The 18,815-nt window shown below is 36.2% G+C and overlaps 1 protein-coding gene across 7 annotated transcripts in view; it reads right to left on the reverse strand.

Moving 5' to 3' along the window:
* TBC1D5 (TBC1 domain family member 5) overlaps positions 1–18,815 on the reverse strand; it is a 568,425-nt gene that overhangs the window by 253,080 nt on the left and 296,530 nt on the right. For all 7 annotated transcript variants that reach the window (XM_032408767.1, XM_032408765.1, XM_032408766.1 and 4 more), the window contains one exon: positions 678–786. In XM_032408767.1, coding sequence (XP_032264658.1) covers positions 678–786 — 109 coding nt within the window. The remainder of the gene's footprint in view (positions 1–677; positions 787–18,815) is intronic.

An 18,815-nucleotide genomic window follows, 5' to 3' on the forward strand; every position in this document is an offset into this window, starting at 1 on the left:
GCTCAGTTTATGCAGATAAAACCTAAAAAACTTTCAACAGGAGTCATTTCAGAAATAAGTCTAAACCTCAATTAATTCATTTTGAGAGAACAAAAAGGGACAATATTTCCAGGCAATCAAAAAAAGATAACTGCAGATTATCACTAGTTTTGGTAATCAATGGCCCTTTCTCTTAGGAGACTGACCTAATTTTCTTCCACTTCTCTTTCCTGCTGCCCTTCACTTTATGTTTCCAGTAAAAAAAAAAAAAAAAAAAAAAAAAATTGAAAAATCTTTTCCATCTGCTGTTTCTGAATCAAAAAGAGGGGTGACTAAATGGCTGCACTTGATACAATGGGAAGCTGGAAGTAAATCCCACTCTGCTCCTGCCCGGCTTCAAGGATTTCTGCAGAAGCCTCTGGGGGATGTAAAGGTGTTGCTTTGAATTCTGCTCCATCAAATGAGATGAAAGAACAGCTATTTCAAATGACTCCTTTACCATCACCAGTTACTCGGGACTAAGGTGGTTCAACCTTATTAGTAAATGTCCTATGAAAGATAAACTTGGATGGCCAAAAAATCGAGAGTGAAGTCTCCTGGAAAATTCAGTGATCCCCTGCATGGGTAATCTCCCAGGGCATCAGGTAATGTGTTGATATACTGCAACCACAAACTGTAAATAAATATTTTCTTCTTACCTTCCAGCAAATGCTGCGGAACCTGCTGCTTCTCAGCTGCCCATTAATCCCCTTCTGCCTTATTGTTGCCAAGTAATTGTTGTTTACAAATAGTTCTTCCCATTCTTTCCTATATGCAAGAAACCAAAGCATAGGGATCCTTTTGTTAAAATTCTCTGCTTGGAGAGGAGTGCTAACAGGAAATTAATTTTAAATAAAGTCTAAGAAATGCAACTTTTAAAACGTATATATTTAGTTGTGTACTGTTTCTGAACACATGGCTGTCTTTTTGGACACAGTTCTTCTGTAGATTTAATGAATATGTAGATCACTGTAATTATGCCAGCTACTGAAATTCATAATGTCTATGGAGGCTATTCCATTTCCTCTAAAATGTTGGTAGTGCAGTTCAGTGAAACAAGAAAAAAAATGAATATTAATATAAATACATGACTGCTTTAGCCATTGACAAAGACATACCTGCTCCAAAAATACACAACAAAAAGGGTACCGTTGATTATATTGGCTTCTCACATGAAATATCTGTTTAAATGAACCCATTGCTCTTTAGTGTCAGGCTGGGGTGTTAAATATAATAGAAGACTACTTTAACTTTTAGTGCTATTTCCTATTGAAATCTCTGCAACTTCTTTCTACATGATCAGTTTTAAAATTTTAACAGGTGCAGGCAAATTTGAAAAAAACATCAAAAAATTAAAAAGCCTCACTGTAAAAACTGTTAAAGGCAAGCTTGAGTACCTTGCAGTACCTATGGCTGAGCAGATAAACAACTGAAATATGCCTCCCAGGCGCGCAGACACCAGGGGCCTAACACCTGTGCCTCATTAATATACAAGTAAATCTGCTCTACTGGGAAACAATTGGAAATTAATTGTCCCAAACCATTTACTGAGTTTGAATAAAGGAAGTAGACCTATATTCCCTGCATCTTGTACCAAACTAAACATCAAGAATCATTTGTCAACAGTTGAGGTTACTGAGCACAGCTTTATGAAATTTCTCTCAGATTTCATAATACCACAGTAAACTTATAATTTAAAACTTATCATCAAGGCTGAAATCCCGGCAATCTCTTCAGAGAGACTTCCTCAAAAGAAAGCCTTTAAAACCCTCAACCGTCCTCCGATATACACATGCAGTTGTCACTGGCCAGACCTGATTCGTTTTGAGAAAGGACAGCCTGCTCGCTATGCTATCTCAGGGCCAGTAATGCAACCAACTGCACGCCTACAGCTACAACACCTGACTGTGGAGTATCTTCTCCACAGAGTTTTCCAGAAGAGTGATGCAGGCCATGGCACATTCCTGACTGCCACAAGCAGGAAGACTTCCAGCTCAGCCCTGTAGCATTGACCCCCAAGCCTTCTGCCAGGAGGGGCTAGTGGCTAAGTATGCCAAATGAGACAAGCACTCTGGCTCCATACCAAAGAAATACGTTCCTACCACCGCTCCATGAAAATTTTACTCCCAACACTCCATTCATAACAGAAAATAATACTTTTTATTTTAATTTGCATTTGTATCCTTAGTGAAAGTGAAAAATTTTCATGCTTGAGTCATTTTATTTCTTTTTTAAAATTAGCATTATTGTTAATAATAATTATAATATTGCTTTTATTTTAGTGTGCCGTATTATTGGTCCAAAGGAGGAGTTTTTAATACATTAAAAACATCACACCTTTGTCTGCCATACACATATACTTTTTAACCCAATACCTTGGTTTTCAACACAGTAAAGCTTTTTAATTTGTGTATTAATTTAAATCTAACATTTTCTCCTGATGCTCTTTCCACTGTTTTCATGCTTAAGTAATTCTTAGCCGCTCCAAGCTCAAAGAAATGTTCTTTTTTTTAAAATCACATTAGTCCATTTGTATTACCCATAATATTTTAAATACATTATCCATTTCCCAACAATCTCACATATATTATCCACATCTCATATTCAGGTTTTGTTTTTATCCAGTTTTAGCAGTACTCAAAGATGAGATAAGCAATGAGTACATCTCAGAAAATGTTAAGTATGTCTAAATAGCTTGTGGTCTGCAAGCAAAAACTGCAGATTTTAAATGGATTCAGAACCCAAAAGGAATCAAAATTTGTGCAAGACCATGCAGTTCCATGGCCTGAAATCACCGATACATTCCAGATAAGAGAGGGAAGTGTGAGGCAAGGACTCCCCAAGTCTCTTCCAAAATCAGCTCCTATTCACAGGGACCAGGACAGTGTGAAGGTAGACACAGCTGGTGGCTAGATTCATTGCCATCTTGTCAAGTTACGCAGCCTTTTAAGGTCAAGTTACATACTACTTATGAAATGAAGGATAATTATTTGTTAGCTTAAGTAAGACCCTGGGCCTTGATTACAGTGTCGGTAGAGAGAACAGGAGACTGGGGCATGTGAAATGGAAACATTATCTTTGGAATTCACAATCATCTCAATTTATTCAGGGTACTTAGAGTTCCAATTAAGGCTTAACGCCTCAAACTGATGAAGAGCTCTGTAACAACAGAGAAACACGAAGGCCACAGATAATTCATTGTCTTGCTCTTCTAGGGCCTCGTGTTTCATTAATGAACAGTGATACGGAGTAAACACGAGTGACCGTGCCTACCATGTGCTTAGCACATAGAAAGATTAGAGAAAGCATGAAGTTAAGGTAGATGGATCTGTAAACCAATAATAATCTGGTGAAGGCAAAGCACCCTGGCAGTACAGAGAAGGGAGAACTAGTTTTATACCTAAAAATAAAAACTGAGTGTAGAAAATAATAGCAGCACCATACGCACTCAAATGTTACCCTAAGAGCTGGGCTGTCAGAGCTTCAAGAGTCTCCACAGAGGACAAAGTGTTGAACAGTTTAGCCCTCTGAGGGGAGCTGAACCCAAATAAAAGTTTTTTACAATCATAAATACAAATGGGGACCTACGCCTGAACTCAGATCAGGACATGGGCAAAGAATACTAAGTTACTGACGAGTCAGTGATGGAATTTTTCAGCTTAACAAAAATAAAGAAAAGGTAGTTCCTAAACTTTGTCTTATATTTAAAAAAAATAAATAGTGTGCCCGTAACAGCCAAAATCTGGCAATGATGCCATTAAAATGCTAAAAAAAAATCCACGGGTGCCTGGGTGGCTGTCGTTAAGCGTCTGCCTTCGGCTCAGGTCATGATCCCAGGGTCCTGGGATGTAGCCCCTCATTGGGCTCCCTGCTCGGCGGGAAGCCTGCTTCTCCCTCTCCCACTCCCCCTGCTTGTGTTCCCTCTCTTGCTGTGTCTCTCTCTGTCAAATAAATACAATCTTAAAAAAATAAATAAATAAATAAAAAATAAAAAATCCATATATATTTAAAAATACAATATTTTAAGTAAATCACTTTTAACCTTTACAACAACTCTCCTAGGATGTGTATTTTTAACCCCTCTTTACCAATGAGGAAACTAAGACTCATAAAAATTGACTAAGAGAAAAAAAAAGAATTAGGAGAAGCATCTTCCTGGAAGCAGCACTAAAAGGGAAACACGGTATTGCAGACATCAAAGGACAAAAATGGCCTCTGGCAACAAGGTAAGACAAGAATATGACCTTATATTTTCTTCCTTAGATTTCTAGTTTTTGAACATCAAGTCCACGGGTACAGGGATAAGTTTTCACCAGTTGGACGCTGGACTGAGAAAGTAAGTCAACAGCTGCTGTGAGTGTTAAAAACAACCTGGGGTATTTAGGTGTGTAAACGCCTCAAATAGAACAGATGAGAGAGACACCTGGCCCTTAAGGACTCTCTTGACAAAGCACTAGTGCCATCTAGTGGTAACCACTATGCCTTGCAGACACTGGGTCCCTAAAAACAACCAGCATCTACACAGGGAAAGGCAGAGAAAGGCAGAGAAACTGGTTTATTTCTCAGGCCAGTGTTAACGGATTGGTAGTGGCTGCCTTGGAAGCACTGTGTGAAAAAGGATTCTGAGGCTACCATGTGCTCCTCAGAAAAGAACACTGTGACTGATTAAAAATGTTGGCCATGAGTGTTGCAGTCATTTCTCAGTAAATGAAATCAACTTCTGCAGCAGCAATTGAGGTCTCCCCTCCAAGAATACCTATTTAGGTAGCTAATCCACTTGGCAATGCTTTTGGGTTTTGGTGGGGTTTTTTTGTTTGTTTGTTTTTTATTTTTTTTTGACATGGCAATCAACTAGAATACGCAGTGAATAAATACGGCTGATGATCGCAAGATCTCTTTCTAATTATATATTTTAATGTAGTATTTCCTAAGATACGCACATAAAATTAGTATAAAACTAGTTAGCACCTTCTAAATATAATTGTTTAATTACTTTTGTAACCTAAATAATGCATAAGTTACTTGATTATGTGGCAGTTCTGGACTAGAAAATTTCTGAATTGCCCCAAATGATGACACACTAGAGAAAATAATTTTATACTGTATATTTTATAGGATGATTTCTACCCCCATTTTCAGGCACCAGCTGGGCAGGCAGCAATGTCTTTATGGGGCTAACTGAAAAAACCCAAATGACTACAGTTACTGAAAACAATTCAGAGACTACATACAGTCTAGTACTCAGGATCTTCAATACTTGGTTAAGAGGAGCTAAGTCTGGTTTTCACTGATAAAGAATGAGGGGAATGGAGAATGGATTATCACCAGGGGGAAGTTGAACAGGTCACAGAGAAGGAAGATCAAAGAGGGAGGTATGGTAAGGGGGTGGTATGGTGAAGGAGCTCTGCAGAGATGATCCTGTAGTTTACAAGGTCAGCTAGCCCTTGATCATCTTGTTTTTTGAGATTTGACTAGAAATAGTAGTACTAAAGGCCAGGGCAAAATAAAGGTGATCTTTATGCAAAATAAGATCAGAGTTAGATGCGTAGAATATTTGACAGTGGAAAGCACAAGGTAAGAAAACTGAATCTGATGCAAAAAGGTTTATACAATTTTATGATCCTGAAGTGCATGCCAATATTTGAAAAAAATTGCCATATTAGTGACCATACCTGCTTTACCAAATACATAGGTAAAAGGACATAATAAATTTTAAATCTGTATAGAAATATATTAGTGAAAGATTTCTACTAATGAAAGGACTGTACCATAAATCCAATATTCCAAGTAAAGGAGTATACACTTTTATGCCATCTTCAAGAAATGATTTTAAAAATACCATTCAAATAGAACAAGGAACATCTAACTTAAAAATCAATGGAAATATGAGAAGTGTAAATTAGGTATGTCAGCATCAGACTGTAAAGTGTGGCACCAGATATGGGTAAGCTACAACATTAGGACTGCAGGTGCCAAGATCAACCAGATAAACACTGATGTTATCTATAATTACCTCATTTTTAGCTTAAATCACAGGTAATGAGGGAACTCAGAGACTCTAAAAGGCAATTAGAAACTGTACTGGCTTTTTTGCTTCCTGTATCAGGAATTTTTAAAAAACTTACTTTTATTTAAAGCTTTTTTTTCTCCATAATGAAACATCAGGGCATATCACTTATACATATATAAATAAATATAAAAACAGAATGCACAATTACTTACAAGCTTAAAATGGATTTCTTTCTATGTCTAGGTGAAATATATTCTCATCTGATGAGGCCCCATTGAAACAAAGGCAACAAACAGTTCACTGTATGGAGGTTTCTTAAAATTAATTTATGATGATATTTTGATTTGGGTTTGGATTTAACTCTGAATTGAGAAATTCTGAACTTCCACCTCAATGTCCACGAGGACACAAAACACTGAGTTAGCAATAGTTTTGGACTGTCAGGTATAATATTCTTTAAAAAAAAATGTATCATTCTCTTCAAAATATAATGTTTAAGAGCTTCTAAATTCAAGGTCATATTAAGTAGGTAAAGTCAATAAACATGCCTTTAGAAAAGGAATCAAAAAAGCTGTATCACAAGGTTATAAAATATTAAGTATATAAGAAATGTCATTATACTACTAATCAAAGATTCAGCATTTAGAAATGAGGTGAGAAAAGGATCCTATATCAAACTATCTCTATGAAGTCATCTGAAATGAATATATTTGATATTCCACACTTAACTGATGTTTCTTATAGAATTATTTCTTTGAGGCACCTTCCTGCAGACCTCCCCCACCTTCTTCACATCCCCACTGCACTACATTTGCCTTGCTATTTCTGAAACTAGCATGAACTTGATATCTAACTTTCTATGTGATAAAGAATTTGCCACAGTCTACAATGTAAACAATACTATGAAGTAAATGCTTAAAGAATTGAGAACAAATTATTCTGCAGTAATTTAGAAACAGACATTTATTTAGCAGAATCTGATGTCCTAATTCAAAGTCAATCTAATCTCATAAACCATGTTTTTCAAGACTGGGTTGATTTATAGGGTATTACACACATAGAAATACATGTATGCTTCAAATAATACTTTCTCTTAAAAAGATCTGAATGGATTATAACTGAATCCATCATTCATTTGATAATTTGTAGATCAGCACTACCCGACAGAACTTTTCGAGATAACAGAAATATTCTATATCTGACTGTTCAATATGGTAATCATTAATCACATGTGAAGAACTATATATTTCAATTAATTTAAACCTAAATTTAAATAGACTCATGTCACTAATGGTTCCTATATTGAACACCAAAACTCAAATGTTTTAAGGATAATAAACCATTCATAGATACATTTGAATTTTAAAGTAACAACTATAAAAAAGTTTCAAGAGATATAAATATACAAATGATATATATATCACATACAGTGTTACTGGGGAAAGAAGACAGATACACTTTAAAAGTTAAACAGTACAACTAGTTAAAAAGTCAAGATAGTTTCGTTAAGAGATGTAACATAGTATATAATTAATTCTAAATGAATGGTGCTACTAATAAGATCATATATAGATATAATAGATATTTTTTCTTTTTTATCTCTATCTGGTTGCCTCTCTCTGTCTAGGTTTCTCTGTCTCTACCACCACCCTCTGCCCCTTGCTTCCTCCCACCTCGCTCTTCTTATATACACATAAAAGTTAGGGAAGCAAATCTTTAGTGATGAAGTGATGCATCTGTAAGTGACCAAAAATAATCAATGCTGGCAAGAACCAGACCCAAGAGCTGAATCATGAACCTAATATGACCATACTCAGTATTAGACTGGCTCAAAGATCCAGGACATGAAAATTTTAAATGAAGACAAAAGGATCATGTGATAAACTTTAAGTCAATACGGACATTATGTACTTTATAATTTGTTTGGATTAATGTACCTAGGAAAATAATTTCACATGGGCCTCTGAAAAGGTAAGGAAATATCCTCATCCAAGGGCCACCAGAAAATCTCACTCATTTATAATTTAAAAGAAAAAAACTCACTACTATAAAAAAATCCCAGGCTTGAATACCTCATATACCTAGCATAATGAATGACCAATGTATGCTATATAAGTGATTTTTTTTTTTGCAACACAAAAATGTTGAGAGTATCAAAATATTACTAAGCCATAAAGAAATTTTTGTCCAGATGTGATATACATTTGGAACATTATGGCTAATTGCCACTACATTAAATAACTCCACATTGCTTTGCTTTTGGAGTTTTCCATTCTGTTTTTAGTGACATTTTTCTCATGACTATCATTTTCAGGCTACTGGCTACCAATTTGTATAATGATTATACATTAGCTTTTAAAAATCCTAAATCTCCACCACTCTGTCACTTGCTCAGTGTGTCTTTTTTAAAATAAAGACAACAAACTAGACTTTAAACTGCCATACATTCTAGCCTATTTCAACATCATAAATTATCAGAATCTTTTCTAATTTAAGAAAAATGTGAAATAAGACTGTGGGAATAAGGACTGGAAGGGCTCTCCTGTGCCTAAACATATTTTAATAAGCAAACATTTCACCTTTTCTAATATTTTCCTCCTAAGTTTCTGGTTATATTCTAGCTGGTTGAAGCTATTAGAAACTTGACCTGTAAATAACCGATATGTCACTGTATATCCAAATGTCAGCAGCCAATCCCATTCCCCCCCAAGGCCAAGGAAGAATTCAGAGCCAAACTCTTAAGCAAGCCTTCACTAGCAGTTAAAGTGAAAGTAGCCTCCCAAGCTGGGAGAAGGGGACAGGCCCAGAGGTGGCAACTGCATCAGGGCTCAGGTCTTCTTTCGTCTTTCCTTTCTATGCTTGCATAGGTTATGGGTCATAGCTAGGGTGGTCTCCGAGGCTGCTTCCACTCATCTAAGGGACTCCTCCTACCGGTGGGGAAATAGGGGAGGGGGGCAGGGTTTGGTTCTATATGGTCCTTGTTGGAACTGTCATGGCAGCCTTCTCCCTGCAGGGAGGGGATCAAAACCACAATGTACATGTATCATAATGAAGTTATATGTTACTGTTGGCTAGGGTCATAGGGGAGAATGCATGTGTATCCCCCTCTGGGGTCTTTCCTTAACTGCCTACTCTATCTCAAAGAAAAAAAAGGAAAAATCCCTTTTCTGAATACTGGATATAGAGGGTAGGGGATAAAGGGTTGGGAGAAGACACTAAAATGAAGGAATCAGGGTGTGGAGACCTAATTTGAGTCTGCACTGTGTTTCCTGTGTAGGCTAGAACACCAGTGGGAGTAGTATTTTTATTACTAATTTTTTTAAAACAGTTGTTCTGCATCACAGAAGATGAACCATTTTCTCATGACCTCCTTGTCCAAATTAAAATATATTTCATAAAAGTCCTGTCTTAGGCAGAAGTATTCTCCACTGATGAAATTTTATGTTACCTGAAAGTTCACCTACTTCAAGAGAACTCAAATCTAGTCCTGACTTTATAAAAGGCCCTTTGTTCTTTTTTTATCCTGTTACCCATATGCTCAATAATTCAGATACTCCCAAATGGATGCCACAAAAATTTTAATTATATGACCACAGATACCCTTATATGAACCAAAGAGATGTTTCCATAAAGCTGTCACATGGAATGCTACTATAAAATTGAAAACTAGCACAAGAAAATTCTCATTTTTCTATAGAGCTTTTTTTTCCTTTGCTTCTACAGAGCTTTTTAAAATACAGGGGCGCCTGGGTGGCTCAGTCAGTTAAGCATCTACCTTCGGATCAGGTCATGATCTCAGGGTCCTGGGATTGAGTCCTGCGTCGGGCTCTCTGCTCAACGGGGAGCCTGATTCTCCCTCTCCCTCTGGTCCACCATCCCCTCCCCCGGCTCATGCTCTCTCTCTCTCAAATAAATAAAATCTTTTAAAAAAATAAATAAAAATAAAATAAAATATTATGATTAGGAATGGCACCTAGACATATAGAGGCAGGAAAATGGGGTTCCTTCTCTAGGACCCATCAACAGTCCAGGTGACAAGGGGCGCCTGGGTGGCTCAGTCGTTAAGCGTCTGCCTTCGGCTCAGGTCATGATCCCAGGGTCCCGGGATCGAGCCCCGCATGGGGCTCCCTGCTCGGCGGGAAGCCTGCTTCTCCCTCTCCCACTCCCCGTGCTTGTGTTCCCTCTCTCGCTGTGTCTCTCTCTGTCAAATAAATAAATAAAATCTTAAAAAAAAAAAAAAAAAACAGTCCAGGTGACAGTGGGAAAAACAGGGATGGGAGCAGTGTTAAAAACACCAATCAGACCACTCTGGCTTTATTTATCCCACTCCCTCGACCCTCTTCGAGATCTCTCAAGTAGAAAAAAAAAAAAAAAAATAGTCCCTGTTCAACCTACATAATTGGAATATTAAAAGAGAGAAGCAGGCCCTGGGTTTGGCCAGGTGGTCAGGTCGGAAGGGGCAAGCAAACAAGAGTAGTTACTCGGTCTGTGCCTGGTTCAGTGACAGTAGAGCTCTGCTGCTCAAGACAACTTTTAAGATCTAGAAGCACATTAAAAAACTGGAATGAGAGTTAAGAGATAAGTGTTCAACAATCCTGTTTTGCTTCAAATGGGTTCAGAGACTTGGGCTTCTCATCTGAATTACTTTTCTAATCTGAACAAATAGCTTGAAATTTAATCTTTGAAAATCCTTGAAATATGTCAACCAGCTAAACTACTATATCTATCTCAGAACATTGCATCTATAATCATGAAATGAAAACTATGTCCATATGTTCAGATGATACTAGGACTTCTTTTAAATTTCAAATATTCTCTCATTAGCAGGCTATTTTTTATTCCATAGCTGCTTTATTGATTTTTCCCATATTTCTAAGCACATAATACTCATTCTCAATTGTATCATTATCAACTATTTCATTTAATTTTGTGATTTAAAGATTCTCATTTTCAACTCCCAGTTAAATTTTTTGATCATGGATTTTAATATATCAAACACCTATGATATACTAAAATCTAAAACTTTAATACTATCAAAATACTAGTTTATGCAAAGTAACAGTGTCAACAGAATGAAACAGATATATGTAAATATTCATATTGTAGGGGCCACTTTAGTTGTCTTTCATAACTAAGGGCATAATTTTGTCACTAACAAATGTAAGGCCAATCGAATCTAACCATTTTAATAGTGCCAATAAAAAAAAGAAAAAAAGAATGCATTGTTAGATAGTAGAAAATGAAGACTACCTTTACTCATATTGTTCACCTCATAGAAAAGTCTTGTCCCTCTAGAATGTCCAGCAGATATACCTTCCCTGTAACCACCATTCCCCAACCCCTCAATTTTAACTATCCCAACTGGTATTCCTCTAGATCTTAGTAAAATGCCCCCATTATAACACTGGTCATCATCTACATTAGTTGCTTCCATGTCTGTCTCCCCTTCTAGATGATAAGTGGGCAGTGTTTTATTTGTCTTTGGGTCTTGGAGGTTTAGCACACTGGGTTGCCTATAATGGGTGTACAATAAAGATTTGCAGAATGAAGATTTGTTAGCTCTCTTGAACCAAATATATATAACCAAATATATATATAACCATATTATTTATATATATAAAATTTATCTATAAATTTTATATATAATATTATATATAAATTTTATATATATAAACAAATGTCACAAAAACACTTGCGAAAGCTCTGGATTAGAAAGAAATTTTTAAAAATAGGATTACAGGGGGGTGCCTGGGTGGCTCAGTCGTTAAGCGTCTGCCTTCGGCTCAGGTCATGATCCCAGGGTCCTGGGATCGAGTCCCACATCGGGCTCCCTGCTTGGCGGGAAGCCTGCTTCTCCCTCTCCCACTCCCCCTGCTTGTGTTCCTGCTCTCGTTATCTCTCTCTCTGTCAAATAAATAAATAAAATCTTTAAAAAAAAAAAAAAATAGGATTACAGGGGTGCCTGGTGGCTCAGTTGGTTAAGCGACTGCCTTCAGCCCAGGTCATGATCCTAGGGTCCTGGGATCAAGCCCCATGTTGGGCTCCTTGTTCAGGGGAGAGCCTGCTTCTCTCTCTCCCTCTGCCTCTGCCTGCTACACTGCCTGCTTGTGCGCGCTCTCTGTCTCTCTCTGTCAAATAAATAAATAAAATCTTTAAAAAAAAATAGGATTACTAACCATTACTAACCACCGCCACCGTTCCCCCAGAAGGCAAGGTAATCTGATACAGAAAATAGACAAATACTGAATATCAATCTCTATTAAAATAGTCTGTGAAAATTCCACCTTTAAACTGTATCTTTGAGACTTACAAATTGTTTGTCAAATTAAAAATCAGTAATTAAGTCTTATGTAGAGCTAACTATATAACTATAAAGCAGACCCATAAGTAAATAAATAAGCAAGGTATCTGTAAAATGTTTGAAAAGATTTACAACTTTCCACTTTTAAACTATTCTTCTTTGTATTATTTTCTCAAATTATAGATCCAGTAACACACTTCAATATTACTGACCAAATATTTAATTGGCATTGTCTATTTCACTACCCTACTTAAAAAGTGCAGCATGCTAATATATACTACAAATAGTGACCCATGGGGCTGACAGGGGTGAATTTCAACTAGGGACACCAGGAAAAAACAGAAGTGTGTCCAGGGGAAGGGACTCTCACTGATGACTGACTCAGAGCAGCTTATCCTCATATTTCAAATGTATGCCTGTCTTTTCAAAGATAAACATTTACACAGCCTTGGATGATTGGAGCTTGCAGCTGACTATGTAAATAAACAAATAGGAAAAAAATGTTCCCCCTAGAGCCTGACTACAGATAATAAAAAGGGCTTGAAGGGGCTTCTGAAGCAAAGGAACTCAAACTAACATGTATGCTCAAGTCAGTTTGGGTTATGTTAATGTAAGGCTGTAAATGCAAACAAGCCAGTTAATTAGTTAAATGGAAGGTAACATTTTCAGAGCCTTAAGTGATCAATAATTAGCTCAGACAGTTGTATATTACAGAAAAGCACAGATACTGACCAGTTCCACTATCATAAAAAAATAATAAAGTTACTTCAAGAAGATATATTCATCATTTAAGTGTGATTTTTCCCCCCCTTTTCTCAAATACTGCTTCATTATGGAGATATGAATTAAGGTATTATTTTGATTTTGGTTTCTGGAAAATGCAAAAGTTACATACATATTTTGTGCTCTCTGAAATTATCATTTAACTGTAAAGGTTGTGATACTATTTCAACAAATATGAAAACAAGAAATAAGAAAATTTGATGCTGAGATTGTGAAGCTAAAGAAGCGTGGATTTTATAAATATTCTCCCTATATAATCTATAGATAACTGTAGATATTTATAAATTAGATCTTTCATAGGTAACTGTAGATCTAATCCTTAAATACTCACTTACTGCCAGTTTAGGACTGCAGAGAATTTTATTTTATTTTATTTTATTTTATTTTATTTTATTTTATTTTATTTTATTTATCTTTAAAGATTTTATTTATTTATTTGAGAGAGAGAGACACAGTGAGAGAGGGAACACAAGCAGGGGGAGTGGGGGAGGGAGAAGCAGGCTTCCCGCAGAGCAGGGAGCCTGATGCGGGTCTCGATCCCAGGACCCTGGGATCATGACCTGAGCCGAAGGCAGACGCTTAACGACTGAGCCACCCAGGCACCCCGGACTGCAGAGAATTTTAAAAATACTTTTCTGAGACAAGGGAAAACTTTAATAGATGAAAAAGTTGATTAAAACTTAAAGGAAATTTCACGAGCACCTGGGCGGCTCAGTGGGTTAAGCGTCTGCCTTGGCTCAGGTCATGATCTCAGGATCCTGGGATCGAGCCCCACATCAAGCTCCCTGATCAGCAGAAAGCCTGCTTCTCCCTCTCCCTCTGCTCCTCCACCCTCTGCTTGTGCTCTCTCTCTCTCCCTCACTCTCTCTCAAATAAATAAAATCTTTAAAAAAATAAATAAAAAAATAAAACTTGAAGGAAATTTCAGAAAAGAAAGGAAAGGTGCAGAAATTAGTTTATTTATTATGTGTTAGATGACTGGGGCAGGTGTTCTACACATTTGTAGGTATGCTCCCTACAACTCTATGATATAGGAGCTGTAACATTCCAGTTTTACAAATGAGGTAATCAGGAATCAGAGAGATTAATTCTTTTACCTAAGGTCACACAGTCAGTAGGTGGTAGAGCTAAGATATAAACTTTAGTCAGTCTTATTTCTGTCTGTATGTTTTTTCCAAATTGTTTCCCTGAATCGTGTCTTTATTCTTAAAAACTTATAGAGTTTGTATCATATAGTTACATAGATTCTCAACAAAATATAGGCAACACAAAGTGAGAAAAGCATGGGGCGTCTGGGTGACTCTGTCGGTGAAGCGTCCGCCTTCAGCTAGGGTCATGATCTCAGGGTCCTGGGATCGAGCCCCACATCGAGCCCCATATTGGGCTCCCTGCTCAGCGGAGAGTCTGCTTCTCCCTCTCCCTCTGCTCCTCCCCTCTGCTCCCTCTCTCACATAAATAAATAAAATCTTAAGAAAAAAAGTGAGCAAAGCGATGCTCTAAGAATCAGGAAAAAAAACCTTTCTCATCTACTTACTAAGCTATGATAACCTGGAAAAATAAAATGGCAAGGGCTTAGGAACTTAAAATGACTGGGTAGTAGAAGAGTGGGATGGAAATTCAGGTTAGTTTCTATTATCTTTAGTATATGCTGTGAACTGAATGCCCCCCCCCAATTCATATATTGAACCCCAACAGCCAGTGTGATGGATGTTTGGGGGTTGGCCCTCATGAATGGGACTAGTGCCTCAGAGAGCTCTCTGGCCCCCCTGCTATGTGAGAGCACTGTGAAAAGACAGAAAACCAGGAGTGGGCTCTTACTGGACACCAAATCTGCCAGCACCTTAATCCTGGACTTCCCAGCCTCCAGAACTGTAAGAAATAAATTTCTATTGTTTATAAGCCACCTAGCCTATGATATCTGTTAGAACAGCCTGAACAGACTAAGGTATAACATTCAGCAATTAAATTGATTCTTTGACTCCATATTCTCAAATATAACAGAGTAACAAACTTATATCACTCTAAGAGTGTAGCCAGAACCCAGATTTCTAAATTTTAAATCCAAAGTATGCTTTTGCTCTATGATTTCTACTAATATTTTGAATCAATATTTCATGGTTGTTTCAAGACACATATGACCCACTTACATACAAATGGGGAAAAAAGGTATTCTACTAGAAATAAATGTAAATGATAGAAGGATATTTCCCACATTCTCTCAAATTACTGATAAAATAGGATACATAAAAATGTTTATGATAAAACTATGAGCCTAATTTTTAAAGTTTACTCAATGACTAAACAGTGTTCAAATAAATGTATTTTTATTATTCAGGAAAAGAATTAACTTTGGATTCAAAAAACCAAACCAACTATAGAATACACCATATTGAGAAAGAGAGGCTACTTCAGAAGCTCAGATCAATATTAAGAAATTATAAATACCACCTAGTATAGAGCCAAGGAAAGAAAATAAAAAATATAAAGGGGAAATTATTTATTATTTTTTAAAATTTTTTTTAAGAAAAAAAATTTTTTTTTAAGGAAAGAAAATAAAAAATATAAAGGGGAAAAGTTCCCATTATTTCTGCAACAAAGGTTCTTTTAAAATATGAAATATATTAGTTCTTAAAAGGAAAAAAAAGGAAGCTAAAAAGAATGGGTATTTCTTAATCTTAAAAAAAACATAAATAATGTGTACTTTACAAATATTTGAGGTCTTTATAAAATTTTCAAGTCTCAAGTCACCCCACCATCCCAGTTGTAGGATTTACTAATTCAAAAGACACGCATAAATATTTTGCAATCCTTTCTGCATACAACTACCTTTGCTTTTTAATTCAACACCAAGGTTTCTATTATAATCTTTGTTTATTGGTGATGAGTTATAACAGAACAACCATTGGTTGTTACTACTTTGAACTGTGTCTCCTGGAGTCAACACTTCATTTACAAAGTATTATTTGAAAATTATCCAATTGTCAAAATTCATGAGATAATACATTTTTTCTAATGGCATAGCTTGGGAAAATACACCCAGCAATGGTACCATGTGTAATTAAATTGTAAAAGTAATTAGGGTAGACTACATGATTTACTACTGCATATCAGAATCTAGAAAATCATAGTTAAATAAACTAATTTATTTAAAAATAATCTACAATGACTTATTTTCTATCCTATGACATTTATACAACACACCAAGATGATGTCTGAAAATTAAGCAATATTCTGAGTTTCCCCGAGAATGCCAATAACTGGTCTGAGTCTTCTCTAACTAAATTGACTATTTAACCAATGTATTTTTAACATGGATTTGTCGCTACATAAACACAACCTAAATCTTAAATGAGGCAATCCTAAATCAAAAATGAGGCAAAAATGAAGCTATTTTCTATTTTGGGAATTATAACATTGTATGTGAAAAAAGCATTACACAGATTCAAAAACCATATAGACTTCTGTGAACTTTTGTGGGAAGTTATAATTTGATCAATAAAGATATTTAGAAACATAGGGTAAAAAAGGAAAGTTTAAAAATGTTCACCTTCAATTTATTTCATAGGTCACTGTTATACCATCTAATAAGATAATTAAAAACATGCAAGCAGCTGGTACTACAGCTAAACAGATTAATGTAATAGTCTGTAGTCATATGTGCTGGCAAGGGGCTTGCCTCTTTGGAGAGGAGAAGGTCAGCTGCCCTTGGGAAAGAAGGAGGGTGGTGGGGAGAGAATATTCCTTCTACCATGTGGCCCTGTGCTACAGTCACTAACTTAATCATCTATTGCAAACTGCTAATCGGCAAACTACTATTCTTCTTTCATACCCAGCAAGGGTCTCTCAGTTTTAATGTTTAAATAAGAAATACAGAAAGCTCATATAATCTGACTGAGAACACTGGACTTTAAAAAGCAGAAGATCTATTGCATAAACCAATAATATCTTCTCAATTCTTATAAATTTTCCATTTTAACACATCATCTGCAAATTAGTTGGGAGACATATAATTGAATTTTAACAAGAAGTTCTAAAACAAGATCTAATCTATTACCTAGGCACCATATAATATTCATACTGGTGCCTTAGGAGTTAAATTCAGCTGCAGTCCATTTGAATCAATGAAGCAAAACCACAAAAGACACAAATCCAAGTAAAACTTCCTGGCCTATGAAAAACAAATCTATGAACATTAGGTACACAGAACTAGCGTGTTAGGATCTGATCGATTGTAGACTTCAGAATTTGTCAAAATTCCAAAAATCCACCTCTGAACTTATACAGAGAGTAAAACATCTTCCTTTTATCATTGCTATGTGTACAAATTTGCTATACGAAGACAACCGAGAATACTGTATCAGCTTGAGAGTTTCAAGCGTCAGGTTAAGCTTGTTCTTAGCTCCTTTTCTGCTAACAGACAAAAGATACTGTCCTGTAAGTCACACATTCTTTTTTACCTTCCTTTTAGTGTCTCTGTATCAGGGCACTGTAAAAAATTCTAAATACCAGAAGGTTACCAATGATGACAATGACGATGATGCCACAGACAAGAAGACAAAAACAGCTACTATTTACTCAGCATTTACCACATGACACTATCCCATCAACTCCTAACAAGTGTGTTTTTTCCTAACCCCACTCTAATGGTGAGGAAACTGAGGCTAAGAATTGTCCAAGTTTCCCAAGTATTTGGAGTCAGGATCTGAACCACCTCACCATATATTTATGTATTATTAACAAATGAAAAACAAAACAACAATCAGTGGCTCTATCCTCTTGAAAGTGACAATCGAAGACCACAATAAGACAAACACATTAATGGGAAGAGTACAGACTTAGGTGACCAATTCAAGACTGAATTCAAAAGTTAACACAACCTCCACGTATGCTATAAAAGGGTACACGTGTTGGAGGGTGAAGTCAAGGCTAAGGCAACAAAGTTGCCAATTCATATGAAAGAACTAATTCCAGAAAGAATTAATAAATGCCATGGCTTTGCATTTGGATTTTCAAAAGGCTTTATCTTCTACATTTTATCTGTCTTTACAAGAGTTGTGAGGAGGAAGCAGGTTAGACCTTAGAATGTCTGTCTTATAAGATGGCGAACGAAGGCTAACCATTATCCTGGACACAAGTATACTGGGTTTGAGTGTGATGGTCCTACGCTGGCAGCCAGAACTGTTTGACTGTGAAGAAAAATCAGGATTTCTGAGACAGTTTAAGTAAGACAAAGGCAGAACTGTTGGGCTAAAGGATCTTTGAGGGTTAATATTCATGTTTTTCTAATAGCTTATTTAAGTTTAAAACAGCAATGATAGCAACAGAAAAATAATTTTCATTTTCAAAAGGGAATTTTACTGACAATTCTGTTGCCATTTTAGTGTGATCATGCAACAATTCCTAGGTTTTATCAGTTAACCTTAATATGAAAATAGACCCCAGAGCTGTGCTTCTATGAATTCTGCATTTAACCCAAGTGTCAAATTCACAAGTAAGCTCATTATATTGTAAGAGCTATTGCCTGCTGAGTAGAAAAATATTCATTTCACACCTTAAATACTATAATACTATTTAATAACAGCACTGGCCTGCCAACTATTAAAAGCTCGTTTTTATATATTGTACTACCTGAGCTTTTTATCTTGCCTTTTTAATTACAACAATAAATTAATATCCTAACATTACAACACTGACAGGCATTGA

Source organism: Phoca vitulina, unplaced genomic scaffold, assembly GCF_004348235.1.
Source record: "Phoca vitulina isolate PV1807 unplaced genomic scaffold, GSC_HSeal_1.0 scaffold10, whole genome shotgun sequence".
Classification (NCBI taxonomy): Eukaryota; Metazoa; Chordata; class Mammalia; order Carnivora; family Phocidae; genus Phoca; species Phoca vitulina.